Genomic DNA, 15,170 nt, shown 5'->3' on the forward strand with positions numbered 1-15,170 from the left:
TCCAAATGCCTGCAGTGAAACAGTGTTTTCTACACATGACAGGGAACTGCATCAATACATTCTTAGCAACATGGCCACCGAAATGAGACCAGAACAATGAAAACATCAGTTCACGCATTGTCTCTAATCTCATAGGGCCCCACCCTAGATGAAGAACTACAAACAATAATAGTGAATAGCTCGCCTTTCCTAAGGATGAACCCCTAATAGGTTATCCAATCTAAATGGTCAAAACTAAGCACATGCAGATGAGCAACTGGACCCAGATATAAATATATACGTATGTACTTACATATATATCATGTATGTAGCAATGATAAGTATAATTATGTATGCATATAAATGTAATGATAATAATAAAGAAGAAATGAATTTAAGAGGGAGTGGTGGGGACATGAGTTTTAAGGGAGAGAGGACAGGGTGGAAATAATGGAAATACAGTTCTCATGTATGAAGCTCTTTTAAAAATAAGGAAAAAAGGAGCTGCATGGATGAGAACGGGTGCGTGTTCAGCTTGCCTTCTCTGTGTTATTTGACAGTTCTGCCACCCACCTGTTCTCAGAAAAGTATCGCCTAGGATCAGGTATAGGCCAAGGTTTAATTTTATTTCAGTTGTTAAAAAAATATCACTGTGCCCATTCCCTAACGTGGGATGCCGTGCTCAGCCTTGGTGCAGGGGGGAGGGGTTTGGTCCCGCCCCAATTTAATGTGCCAGACTTTGTTGACTTCCCATGGGAGCCCTTTACCCATTGGAGGAATGAATGGGTGGGGGTGGGCTGGGGGGAAGGGAGGGAGGGCAGGAGGAGGGTTGGGAGGGAGAACTGTGGTTGGAATGTAAAATGAAATTTCAAAAATAATTAATTAAAACAATTTACTGCACCACAGCAGGGTGTGAGGGAAGATCTCACACAGGTCCTTTGCACCTCCAATGCTAACTTCTAACATGACATCACCTGCGGACAGTATTATTCCCCACACTATCAACCCACTCTTTCTATGTCCCCCTCAAAGCAGATCCTGATTCTCAGCCTCTCCAAAGAATGCCAGAAAGCTACGTGGAGAGCAGCCACTTGCCAGGTGCTGGCTGATAGAATCAATTACGGGGGCCAACCACTGGCAATTTGATTAAGACTTAAAGCAGTATATGGTGTTTTGTATGTTCTCTATCCCGATACAGCCATTGTTTTGAATGTATTAATTTATACTTTCACTGTTTTTAAAACAGCACAAAAGGGTTAGATATAAGAAATCTCTGATACCTTTTTGAGTCCCTCACAGAACTTAGCCTAGAATAACAGTTTTGAAGTTGATCTAATCCACAACATGATTAAATTCAAACCCTGACTCTATTTGTTAAGAGTTGGGTAGCTGTGGGCAAGTGTTTTCTGGACCTCAACATCCTCATCTATACAATGGGCAGAGTAATAATAATGAGGCACTGTTCACAGGCCACGAGGGTTTAACGAGAAAACGAAAGAGAAGACGGCATATGGTTATACCCGGCGTATGGTTATACCCGGCGTATGGTTATACCCGGCATATGGTTATACCCGGCACATAACAGAGGCTCGACCAACACTGGCTATGATGACTTCATTGTTACTCTGGCTGCATGTGTGGGAGCACAGAAAAAATCAGGTTAGTGTGGATTTGTGCATTTCGATGGAGGACATCCACAGATGTTGATGTCTCTCTGTCTCCAGTCGCTGAAGACTATCGGTGGTGACTCTGTTCTTTGTCATCTTCCTAGAAGGAAGTGGAGCGGGGATGGAAGGAAACCTCCCTTCAACCATTCTGTATTCTTGTCACCTGCTGTCCCGCTGCCCTGGAGCATTTAATTACACATGTCACTATGCTCAGCCTTGTACAAAAGAACCCAAGATAAGATTCTTGTCCTGGGAAGCTCCTGGCATCAAGGGCATTTGGATGAACATGTGTATTAGAACGTAAAGGCAATCTGTGAAGAATTTTGCTGGAATTTTGATGGGCATTGCATTGAATCTGTAGATTGCTTTGGTAAGATCGCCATTTTTACTGTGTTAATTCTACCTACTCAAGAGTGTGGGGGATCTTTCCATTTTCTGGTGTCTTCTTCAATTTCTTTCTTCAAAGATTTAAAGTTCTTGTCATACAGGTCTTCCACTTGTTTGGTTAGAGTTACTCTGAGATATTTTATTTGTGGCTATTATGAAGGGTGATTGTTCTCTGATATTCTTTCTCAGCCCATTTATCATCTATATAAAGGAGGGCTACTGATGAAATTTGTGGGCAAATGGATGGATCTAGAAAACATCATATTGAGTGAGGTAACCCAGACCCAGAAAGACAAATAAAATATGTACTCACTCATAAGTGGCTTTTAGACATAAAGCAAAGAAAAACCAGCCTATAATTCACAATCCCAGACAACCTAGACAACAAAGAGGACTCTAAGACAGACACACATGGATCTAATCTACATGGGAAGTAGAGAGAGAGAGAGAGAGAGAGAGAGAGAGAGAGAGAGAGAGAGAGAGAGGATCTCCTTAGTAAAATGGGAGCATGGGTGTCATGAGAGAGGATGAAGTGAAGGGGGAAGAAGGAAGGGAGAGGAATGGAGAAAAATATATAGTTCAATAAAAACAATAAAAAAGAACATAAGGGCAGAAGAGAAAGAGAACACCTTTAAATACAACAAGAGGCTTTGGAAATGATCTCCAGCTTACTGGTTTTACAGGCCAAAGGCCAAGGCTTGGGGAACTAAAAGGACCTGTCTTTGGCCTGGATCTGTGGGGAGCAAGAAAGATGCTCTGGGCCCCCATGCTCAGGGCCATGGACCGCCTACCACCTGCTGGTGCTCACATAGTCACCCACTGAGCAAGAAGAGTGAGCCTCAGTACCATCTTCATTTCACCTGTGTGACCATAAATATGAATAGGCACTGAGCACTCTATGGCAGAACGAGAATATGCATTAGCAATTCTATGGGAACCGCAAGAAGGCATAACTGACGCGGGTGGGCTGGAGGACAATCCGAAACATGTGCTGAAATGAACTGGTGAGCATCCATGAAGGACTCAGCTTTTCCTTTTGTTCAGAGTGTATCACTTGTTTCCTAAGGGGAAGAAGTCAAAACCGCGCTTCCTACTTCTTAGAATTAGAACCCTGAGAAAATTATGTCCATTTATTTGTTTGGTTGGTTTTCTTGCTGACAGATAAGGAGACACAGCCATCTGAGGACATTTAATGGTAACACACAAATTAGCAATTTGACGGTCCTTCGGTGCACCTAACTTAAATCTGTCTAATTGGAGGCTAAAATACAGATAGTACGCTTTTTAGTGAATGTTGATTGAGGCCATATAGCAAGAGCCTGGCTCTTTTTCAGACAGTTCTGTAAACAGTGGGCGGCTGTCTTCTCAAATTCTGGACACTTTATCACATGGCATGGGGGGGCATACACATTGGTGATTTTAGAAAGTAAAGTGACTGAAAAATAGGAGTGATGCAGGTTTTCAGAAGGAAGAAGGACAGGAGAAGAAAACAGAAAGTTATTTATTATTTTCAAAGTGACTAGACAGAAAGGTTGAAGAAATAGAGGAGAGAAATCTGTCACTGAATAACTTCCCTCACAGGTAAAATAGGAACAACAAATAGAATTTGGCTCATTCTTGCAAATTTCACAGAGCATGAAAATGCCCCTTTAAAATCTTCTGCAAGCCATGTTGACTGTGGGATTTTTCCAGTGCAAAGTGTATCTAAGTTCGGGGGGCCAAAGACCACCAGAGCAAAGGGATTTTTGGATGCTCAGGGCTCTGCTGACTGTCAGTTTAAAAAATGGAAGCAATATACAAGGGGCAAAGTGGCATTTATCATTCTATCTCTCCAGGCTCCTGTCTCTTTAATCAGCTTGATTTGCCCAGCAAATGATTCCTGAGTGTGTGTGTGTGTGTGTGTGTGTGTGTGTGTGTGTGTGTGCCTGCGCGCGCGTGTTGTAGCTCTGTCAATCCTTGGATTAGAACCAATGATTGCAGCTTGTAGGAGGGCTGTCCAGGGCCAGATCGTACAATGTGCCTCAGTGCCAGAGTATGAGTGGAGATAATTACGGAGAAGTCAGACTCTCTCACGCCCTCGGCTTCCTTGTTGTGTCCTTCAGCAAAACAGTGGATTTAAATCTCCTCGGAAGAGCTTGAGAGCAACACAATCTATCAAGAGGAAAAAAAGGAAAGAAAGAGAGAGGGGGGAAAAAAGCGATCCTGACAAAAAAGAAGAAAAAGAAGAAAAAATTATGAAAACCATCCAGGCAAAAATGCACAATTCTATCTCGTGGGCAATCTTCACGGGGCTGGCGGCTCTGTGCCTCTTCCAAGGTAAGACCGGCTTTTGATATGCCTACAGCATCCCCGGGAATGGTACCCGGTGCTGCAAGCATTTGCAGGCTCTTGGGGTCGGCTCCGCTGAGCGGTTTGCAGGTGGAAGCGGGAGCCTTTTAACCAGCATGACTGGGACTTCATTCTCCCGACCAGGCTGTGAGAATATTGATTTGATTCTGGCTGCTACCGGAATGGGGGACTATATGTGCATAAGTAAAACGTGTCTCGGCTGCTCCCCTTGGGTCCGTAGCTGTGCGCTGGCTCCCTGGCTTCATGCACATCCTTCACACTTACACAGCTCAGCACACATATACGCAAAGGGATCCTCGCAGATGGGGAGGGCAGCCGGGTTGCGAATGTGCTGCTTATGCGACTGGGGAGAAATTACAGGACAAAACTTTAAATATTGGCCAGTGAACTTGTAAAGCTTCCAAGAGGAGCAAAGCGGGGAGACGCAGGCTGGAAATCATCGGGTACCTCCTGGAAGGTGCTGGCCAGCGGTTTGGCTTCGGGGAGGAATAAATGCTTTCGCAGGATCCTGAACAACTGTTAGTTTTGAATCTGTTTGGGGGTGTGTTTGCGGCGGGGCTGGGTGGGGGTGGGCGTTTTAAGCAGATAAAGGAGTGTGCACCACAGCGGCAGGCTGCGGTGGGCTCTGAAATTCAGGAAAGCCTCTCCAAGTTGAAAGGACGGGAGCACTAAGAGGCGAATGCTAATTTTCGGTCTACTTATTGGCGGAGGAGCCAGGCTGCAGTTGCTGAGGCTGGCTTGCTCTCTGCCCAGGGCTCTTCGGTGTTGGCTCTGCTCATTTCAGGTGCATTTGGGAATCTGCTTCCACCTTGAGTCCATTTGCTGCACTGTGTGGTCCCTACCACTGTGTCAATCCTCCCGTTAAGCCTGACCGTGGAATTAGCTGCTAACCCGTTTGCCTTCCCCCATCTTTGGGGGGTGGGGTGGGGGCTCTAGGTTGCCCCTTTAATATTTAAGATGTTGGAACTCAGAGATTGAGACAGGCAGAAACTTTGACAGTCTTGGTCCTGCGAGGCTCTCCAAGAGGCTTGGCGCCTGAGGCAGGAAGGAGGGGGAGCTAAGGCTCTCCTCCCTTATGCAGTTGCTTTCCCAGAGGAAAGTTCTGACTGGCAGAGTGAAAAGAGATGGGAGTCCCACAACTGCTTCCTCTGTTCCCAGTGTATTACAGACTTCATATGATCTCGCTGAGTCCTAAGAGCTAGTCCTTCTGATCCCTTCTGGGTGATGGACCCTGTTCTCTACAGACCTGTTATGAGGACAGAGAGACAGGCTGGAAAGAATCAAATGCAAATGCCTGTGCATCCTGAATGTGGCTTAGAGAGGAAGGGAAAAGAGAAAAGAGGAATTAGTGCCTGACAAGAAGGTACAGGACAGAGGACCACACAAGAATAACCATGAGACTACCAGTCACACCTAACCCTAGGGACTCAGCCTTTGAGGTCTCCATCCTGTCCTTTAGGCATTGGGGGTGTGGAAGGATAAGGAGTCAGAGGCATCCTTGGTTGACTCCTCTTACGTAATATGGAGCAGGATTGGTGTGTGTGTGTGTGTGTGTGTGTGTGTGTGTGTCTGTGTCTGTGTCTCTGTGTGTGTCTATGCGTATACTCTGCTTATTCCAGGCACTTAGGATTTCACAAACTGAGTGAATAGCCCTAACATTGGCAATAGGGGAATTGAGTTCAAGCCTAGATCCCCCCACCCCCCGAAATAGCACCTTGCTTTTTGAAAGCAGAAATGGAAACTAAGCAGGCAAGGCATTGAGTAAGGTTTCAGAGGATGGGAGAGGGTGACCCATGCCTTTGGAATCTGTCATCTGTCCTGAGAGCCTCTATCCTGTTTATTACATCAACCTGGAGACAACTGCCAAAATCCCACCATCAGCAACCCCATTGGCTATATGCCAGGAGCCCCAGGGCCAAAGCGAATTTACATATAAATTAGCATAACTTTTCATTAGAAATAAATGCAGAGAAGCATAATATTTGCTCAGACTTCACATATACCCCTGAATAGAGGAGTAGAAAAAGAATGTATTTCCCCAGGTGAAGTCTGATTTTTTTTTTTTTTTTTTTGTAGTCTTGTTCCCATCTTGGAGGCTTAGCGTGGGGACTGGGATATCTTGGATCTGGTCTCCTTCTCCCAAATTCTAAATTTCTCAAGGAAAATGATAGCTTTATTTGTGCTGGCTGCATCCAGGGAGTTCTAAATAGGCTGCCATGTGTCATAATAGAACAGGGCTGGCCAATTTTAAGGCAGTGTGACCCCTAGAGACCCCATGCCACATGCCAGTGGGGCATGGCAAAGGTGATGTCTGTTTTACTTTCAGGGAAGGAAGCAGAGGCTGCTAGCTATCTCTTATCAAACTTGCAGAATTACTGAGGCAGCCCAGGTCTTGCCTGCAATAATCCACCCCTATTGCATTGACCCAGCGGGACTAGTTAGAATGCGGCACGCATTCGGAGGCAATTTTTTTTCTTCTCCTCTGTTTTTGTTTTAAGCTGACTCTTCCCACGACTACTCCTTCTGGGTTTCTTGCCTTTGGGAAAGGTGTGTGGCTCTAGTGACAGATTAGGGACCCCCCCTCCCTGGTTCATTCCTTCCCCCAACCCAATGGCAACAGTGATCTGATTTAGGGAGGTGCAAGGTTTAGGGGATTCAAAATGATTTAGAGTGACAGGACTGGGAGGCTGGGGGTGGGGGCGTTGATTAGCTTCAAGGGGTGAGGGGTCTCCTACCAGGGCTGGTTACCTAGAGGAAGCTCTCTCTTGAGATGAGAGAAAGCAGGCTGAGGCACTGCCCTTTCCAACACACTGCCCACCTTCTGTCAGCAGAGGTTCTGAGCGCAAACTGCTGGGCACATTGCCGCTTTCCTCTTTCTAGCAACCAGCCATCCCTTCTTCCAGGGAGCATGGCTCCTCTCAGCACCTTTCTTTTAGCTGGGTTAGTTTCCTTACCAACCCTCCTAATTCTCCACTTCTCAGATCCCACATCAAGGAACCTACTTATTGAAAAAAAAAAAACAGAGTTGGAAGGAAAAGAGGCTCATGTCACACTGTCCTTGGCTCACAGCTGAGGCCATGGGTGGGCACCATGGAGCTAGGTAGATCGTCTAACTTCCTGCCGTTCACTCGCAGCAAGCATGCAGATGGCCTAGGCAGTCAAACTGGGTCCAGTCTGAGACAGGAAGGAGGTAGATGAAACCAAACAACACACACTGGCCATATGCAGTCACCAACTTGAGATGAAGGGATCTAGGGTCTGGTGTGGCTCTTTGGGAGTATGATCAAAGTGCAGGGCAAGGAGGGGAACTCCTAAAAGTGAAGCATGTCTGCCATGCTTGGGGCTGCCTATTTAGGGTTCATGATGGTCTAATGTTCCTAGACAGGTCCTCTCCACCCTTCCTGCTGGGAACTGCGCTACCACAGTGCTGGGCATCTGAACATTTGCTCAAGGCTGTCAGGCAGCCAAGCGGAGTCAGGCAGGAGCATCAGGCCTTGCTGATGAAGGCCGTTCTTGGAACCCACAGCCGTAGTTACCAGAGTTACCAAGTGCACCTGGTTCTGCTGTCGGTACTTTTTTTTTTCTTTTAAAGTCAAATAGAAATACAAGAAGTGCTTTCATTAACCACGGTGCATACCTGGTTTATCCTCTTTCTCAGTAATCCTCTCCTTCAACACAGGTATTAAGGATGTGGTCCAAGAAAGTAACTTTAAAATACCTTTTTTCTAGGTTCCCGGAAAGGGAGGGGGCTCCAATCCTGGTTTCCTACTAGCAATTCCCTGGGATGTCTTTGCCATGCACATACAGTTCAGCAGAAGTAGGGGCCAATGAGCAAGACTTTCTCTGGTTGAGTGTCATGGATGGACCAGATAAACCAGGTTATCCTTTGGACTGAAGTGAGCATACACAATTCCAAGAAGCTGCAGACTCTGAGTCTATCCTGCTCGTGTGATTCTGTCACACACAGGAAGCATGTGCTAGAAAGATCTGTAATATTCTTGTTGTCCTCTCATGGTGAAGACGCCCTCTGGACAAGTCTGGCAGGCCTAGGATTTGGCTCTTTGCCAATCTTTTTGTTGTTATTGTTATTGGGAGTTCTTGGCTTCCTGCTCACCGACTAAAATGCTAAGTTTGCTTTATTGCTAGGGGCATCAGAGGTCCTACAGACGGCAAATATCCCAAGGGACGGCCTCTAGGTGTCAAGCCAGCTCTAGTGACCTGAGTCACACTCAGTTGGGAACCTGCTCATCTCTGGGCTCATTTTTTCCCCTGTATTTTCCATAGGGAAAATAAGTATTTCCCTCCAAGAGCCTGTCTCCCCACCTGCCTGACAGGCTGGGGAGCGACTCCCCTGGGTGTTGTAAGGACTCATTAATGCTTGTAACACTCCAAACATGTGGTGCTAAGTGGAACTCCATGCTGAGACCGGTTGTATTTATGCGGTTTCCTTCCTTTCTGCTCTATTGGCTTGTTACATGTTTACTTTATGTCTATAGTCATTTGAAATTCAATAAAAACAAATTAAACATAAAAACTGAAACATGCAAACATAAGGTAGCTGGTGGCTGCAGGTTGGGCAGACACGGACTTATGAGTCTCCCTGGGCTCTCTTCCAGTCTGCTGGGGCTTCTGCACTGCACTGGGGGGCAGGCTGGGGAGGAGAGGAGTCTCTAGATGAAATGTAGGGATCATGCCCCCATCCATCTGGTAAAGGAGGCTTGGCATGGGTTTGTGATCCTGCGGTGTGAAGAGCAGGGGGGCGGAATCTTGGAGAAGGATAGGAGCTAGACCTAAGAGTTTCAGTGGGGGCAGGGAGCACTACTCTAGTCCAAATCAGCAAAGTTTGGGAACAAGAAAGATTCCCGGTGCTTTTACTGACTTTGGTCAGTTGTCTCTGAAAACTTCGCATTTTCTTTCCTTGTGTATTTACTTATGCTGCCCTCGGGATTAAGTCTGCTCCTAATGTCCCTGCCGGGTGTGAGTTCAAACACGCTCCCTCCCATCCTCTCCTGCAGGCCCCTCTCTCTCTTCCAGCTCCCCACTCTAGATGCTTCCCATTTTCCTTCTTCCTTTCATCTCCTCCCGTTCTCTTCCATGGGAGTGGTAATTGATCAGCTGGCAGATCTAGGTCAAGCTGGCAGGGTTGCTCTGCTTCCTGCAGGCTTGCCTAGAAGGAGGGGAGAGTCTGTGTGCCCACTAGAGCCCAGACCATGGGGCCGAGCACTGGGGAAGGAGGGCAGAAGAACTGTTGTAAGTTCCCTGTCCCCAGGAGGGGTGTCTGGGACGCTGCTCACTGCATTGTCTTCTTCCGTTTAGTGGCTCTGACACTGGTTTTTCATACCCAGCTTATCTTGCCTACTTCCAGCCTTTATCTTTCCCTCTGCGTCTATGCCCACCTTGTTCCTCTTTGCTCGCTCCCTTTCTTGATTCTCCTTTTGAAATCATGGCAGACGATCCCAGAATACCCCTTATGTAAGTCCTATTACAGGTTTGGCCTTTTGTTTATTTGCGAGAGGGAAAGCAGAAACCCTGCCAGAGGAGCTCTGGAAGACATTTGCAAACTGCAAAACAAACCAACAAAGACTCTAATTTTCATCGCCGAGAAGAGAGGATTGCAAGAGAGACTGTCAAGCTCAGAGTCAAATATTGGAAAACATATCCTTCACTCTTGCTACCCAAAACATCTTAGGTTACTAAATTTGACTCCCCCCCCTATCTCTTTCAATTTCTAGTGTCAGTGAGAACATTAGCCCTTGCATTAATAAAAGAGTGTTCCAAAGACCAGTTTGTTTGGGCTTCACTTGCATATTCTTAGAAGTGACACCAAACTCTAAACTCAGTCCAAAAAACTTTTATGGCTGGTCGACTGGTTCAATGGCTAAGGAGTGTGTATTGAGCAGTACTATGGTTCATGCTGTGCTGAAGGGGCTAGGACTGCGCAGGGAACAAATCAGGTGAGGAATGAGGCCAAAGACTGAGCCCAGTCCGGTCTCAAAGCAGAGACCTTGCAGCAAGTATGAAGATTCAATGCAGTGTACAGCCTCCTGTACTAATGATGACAGCCTGGCAAGAAAGTAACCCTGTAGTTGTTTTTTGTTTGTTTGTTTGTTTGTTGTTTTACTTCTTGGCTGTTTGTTCTTTGCTCTTTGGGGGACCTGCCACCCAGCTCCCAAATATGCAGAGGCTAATTATTACTTATAAATACTTGGATGCCCCACCTTAGATTGGCTTATTTCTATCTAGCTTTTCTTAACTTAAAATTATCCCGTCTAGCTTTTCCGTCTGGGTTTTTAACCTTTCGCTATTTCTGTATATTTTTTCTTTCCTTCTTATTCTATGTCCGGCTGTGTGGCTGTGTGGCTGTGTGGCTAGCCCCCCAACATTCTCCTCTCCTTTTTTTCTTGCTATTCAATCTTCTCTTTTCCTAGATTTCTCCCCCTACTTATTCTCTCTGCCTGCCAACTCCACCTGTCCTTTCTCCTGCCTTGCTATTGGCCATTCAGCTCTTTGCTGGACCAATCAGGTGTTTTAAACAGGCAAAGTAACACCTCTTCACAGAGTTAAACAAATGCACTATGAAAGAATGCAACACATCTTTGCATCATTAAACCAATGTTTCACAGCATAAACAAATGTAACCCACCTTCCACTAATATTTTACATCACCAGCCCTCACTCCATGTTTCGGCAAGCGTTGGCAGAGGTTCTGCACATCACAGCTCTGTGTTCTTGCATATCAGAGACACGGCTTTTGATTCCTGTTGCTCTTGCCAAGAAGGTGTTCCTAGAGATCTGATGTGTCTTCCATGATATGCCGCATGATGAATGTCGAAGCAAATGAGGGTCAACTAGTCATGTGACTCCTCATTTTGGTTATTGAATATTTGGTGACTCTTAACTCCACTGCCACCCAGCATAGCCCAGCATAGCCAGACTCCCTCCCTTGTGCCCCAATTTCTGCACAGTGACAATAGGGCCAAAGATGGTAAAGAGAGAAAACTTGTGATAAGCCAGGGAAAAACTTGCTTCGGGCGACTGGTCTAGTTCCTTGGTTTCTGTGTGGGATGCGCATCTGTGGTGATAGTTTGTCTGTGGTTTAACAAATAAAGTTTGACTAAAGATCAGAGTGCAGAAGTAAGCCACTGGAGGCCCGGGAGTGGTGGCACACACCACTAGTCCCAGAACTCAGGAGATGGAGACAGAAACAGAGGGATCTCTGTGAATTCAAGGCCACCTTGAGCTACATGAGATTGACTCTGTCTGAAAGAGAGACAGAGCTCACACAAAGGTGATCCCAACACTTGAGGTCCCACGCCTTTAATCCCAGCACTAGGGAGGTGGGGACAGGAGTGATATGGCTGGGTGGAGAGAGGAATATAAGGCGGGAGGAGACAGGAGCTCAGAGCAGTCTGAGGACAGGATTGCCCCTTTGATCTGAGCATTGGTAGAGGTAAGAACTCTCAAGTTACTGGCCACTTTTCTTCTCCGGTCTTCAGTATTACCCCCTATATCTGACTCTGGGTTTTTATTATTAATACCAATTAGAATTCGTGCTACACACATTTGCTTCCCTTTAAGAACTTACTTGTTACTTGGTCAACCTCGTCTAATTTAGGTTTCAAAAACAATCCAAATGCTCCATTAACTGAAGACGGTTATTCGTTCTCTTCGACTGCTGTACACTATTTGGGACGTCAGCTTGCATGGTTCTGTATATCTGTTGTCTCTTAGTCTGTCCCATCGAATTTTTCAAAAGCTCTGCATGTTCAGAGGAGGCCACGCTTTTATGGTCAATCTAGGTGCCACAGTACAGTCCGATTATATTTTGAAAGCTGCTTCTGCCTACATTCTCGTCTTCCACGGCAGTGGTGATTATTGCAGTTTTTCTCATGGGACAAAACTTTCCCTAGGTCTACAATTCTTCCAAATCCGGTAACCTAGAGCAATTCTTGTTCTAATCCAGTCTTAGAAGCCACAAGGGCCTTCAAAGATAGGCCCTCCAATAGGTCCTCAGCCTGTTCTCTTTTCAGTACACTCCCATTCCAAGCTAGTCATTGCAAACCACTGAACAGCCCAGAACGCATTCCACAAACGCTGGCATCAGACCCTGTCACAGACTGGGTAGATCAGAACCTCCTCGTGGTCTCACTCAACACTGGCAGTTTTAAAATTCTCCCAAGCTGTTTTAATTAGGAGCAGGGCTAAAAACCATTTCCAGAAAGCCATCAGAAAATGCTCCGCACCCCTGGGCTAGACACACACACCTAGATGGACTTTGGCGTTTGCACTTTAAAATAAAGCGGTCGGATCAAAGGATTTTAAAGTTTCATTCCAAGCTCTGCATTCCGCAATTCTGCAAATAGTCTTCTTGAGTATAGGTATTGATAGGTAGTGGTGTTAGGAGAAAAATACTCACAAGTGGTTTCTGTCTACCGGAAGCTAGGAATATAAACGGTCACAGATGGGTGAACACAGTGAGATCCAAAGTGATGTGCAGGCACATGCAAACTACATACGGAGTCATGTGTAAGACATCATCTGTCAATACAGACATGTATTTATTTACTTGTAGAGCTTTCTTTGGGTGCCAGGCAGTGATTAACCAGTTGAAGCATTGCAGGCAGAAGGAATGAAGAATTGTAATAACTCCTAATTGATCCATCTCTAAGGCTTCTTGCAAGAAAAATTCAGGAAGCCTCGGAGTGAAGGTCAAGAATGTTTAAAATGGACTTGCAACGTGTTAAGCAGCAGTGAGCCGTGGAAGAAACTCCTTCCTCAAAGGCAAGGATGGGGCACCAATCTTTCCCCACACATTGCCTTTTTTCCTGAGGTATCAGTTACCCCATATCACTGCCTCCTTCCTGTGCTCAAGGAAGACTCATGCCTACCAGCTCAACAGCAGTCATGACCCTCCGAAGCTGTTTGTTAGATGGCTGTGACGTTGCCGCTGCTCCCCACGCCAGGTCAGTCCTTGCCGGCCACGCAGGAACGAGAGCTTGTTGGTTTCTGATGGAGTCAGCAGATCTGAGAGGCACATGGGTTATGAAACTACTGTGCAGACTGGAGCCAAGTTTAGTTACTGGGTAACCCACACAGCCATCTGGTGCCCCGAAGAATTCACCCTGCTGTGTCAGACAACCCTAGAATCACAACAAGCTCAAGCCCAGGGGGACTTCTAATATGATTTATTCAACCCTTCCCTTTGAGCTCCGACACCTCTTCAACACAGCTGCTGGGGGTTCCCAGCGTCTGGTACCAATAATGTGAACTGAGAAACTTCCTTCTGATCATTGACTGGGTTTGACTGTTGGATTTCAGAGATGATGGGAAGAAAGGGATGTGGTAGAGGGAGGCTCTACTTTCTGGAGGCTCCAGATATTACTCCACTCAAGAATATCATTATAGCTCACTTGTCCTTGGCTTGGGGCCAACCCTAGCTTGACCACCTCTTACTTTGAGAATTGAGGCATTTGATTGAACCTCTGTGTTTTGTTTCCTTGTGGTCTTGGAGGATAAACCAGGGCTGGTGCCCACTTGGAAAACACTCTACCAGTGAGCTACATTTGCCCACCTCTTGAATCATCCTCGGTGTGACTCGATTTCATATTCAATTAAATGAAATAATTATAGAATTTCCTTGCAGTCCTGTCCAGAGCATTAAATAAGTAAGTTGATACTGAAAAAGCGTCTATATACTAGCTGGTACCTATTAAACACACAATAGCATTATGTTCACCTTAATCTACCACATGAAGAACTGATCTGATTTTTCTATTATATGGGTAATTCTTAGATATTTGAAAGTGTGGTTCCCTCCCTCACTGTCTTTCCATGATGTTGAATATGCCAATATTTCTCTCTTATTTTTCATATAACCTTCCATTGCCGAGACTCTAATTGCTCGTTTGTGATTCTTCTATAACTTTTTGTTTTTCTCAGTGGTGCTGGTGGCTTAACCCAGAGTCTTACACTTGCTTGGCAAGATGGTTTCACCAAACCACATCCCCAGTATGGCGATCCCATATTCTTCTCCCAGTATGTCTGAGACTGTGATGACGCCTCTCTCCAAATCCAGTCAGGGTGGAGCCTGGATACCTTGACAAGGCATAGAAGTCCTAAGGGTTTAGCCTCAGTGTCCCTACCTCTCTCATCGCTGACGTTTACAGTTCCCATTCACAGACATGCAGGAGTTTTCTCTCCCTTAGGCTCACGTGGATGCTGTGCTCTGCTGTGCTCTGCTGTGCTCAAGTTCCACCTGCCCTTGGCTACTTCAAAATGTTTTCTCTAACTCAAGACCTGCTTGGCACCAAGGCGCCTCTTTGAACGGCCGTGTTCTTCATCTATGAATCCCCTACACTTGTAATCACTACACTTGTACTCAATTTCAGTTTTAATACCCATAGCATGCTAGTGTAGTTACCCAATTACGTGCGACTTTTCTGCAGGCTGTGAGCTCCAGGGGGGCACAGGGTGCCTTATTTTCCTACCACCCTTAGCAAGTGATAGTATGCTTCAGACAGAAGGAAAAGAGAGTGAAAAGGGAAAAGGAAGAAAAGAGGTCTTTGATGTGCTCTAGGTATTCTCACAATCATACAATAGCTCTAGCTTACAGCTCAGTGTTATTTCAATCTTCCTTATCCCATGTTCATGTATTTTCACTGTGTAATGATACTCCAAAATGTATCATTCCTAAGGGCATCTTGCTGCCTTTGCCCAATGCATTTTATGGCAATACTTTTTGGACATTGAATATGGCATCCCATGCAGTCCCTTCCAGTGACTGCCATG

The 15,170-nt window shown here is 45.8% G+C and overlaps 1 protein-coding gene across 4 annotated transcripts in view; it reads left to right on the top strand.

The window, feature by feature from the left end:
• Positions 1 to 3,974: 3,974 nt before the first annotated feature.
• The window catches only part of Ntm (neurotrimin), a 977,299-nt gene continuing 966,103 nt past the window's right edge, over positions 3,975 to 15,170 (top strand). For 2 of the 4 annotated variants that reach the window (XM_085689785.2, XM_085689786.2), the window contains exon 1: positions 3,975 to 4,349. In XM_085689785.2, coding sequence (XP_085545911.2) covers positions 4,268 to 4,349 — 82 coding nt within the window. In that variant the 5' untranslated portion in view covers positions 3,975 to 4,267. The remainder of the gene's footprint in view (positions 4,350 to 15,170) is intronic. The other 2 variants (XM_087905740.1, XM_085689787.2) reach the window with 2 other exon arrangements.

This window comes from Myodes glareolus, chromosome 4, assembly GCF_982192425.1.
Source record: "Myodes glareolus chromosome 4, mMyoGla1.1, whole genome shotgun sequence".
In the NCBI taxonomy this organism is placed as follows: domain Eukaryota; kingdom Metazoa; phylum Chordata; class Mammalia; order Rodentia; family Cricetidae; genus Myodes; species Myodes glareolus.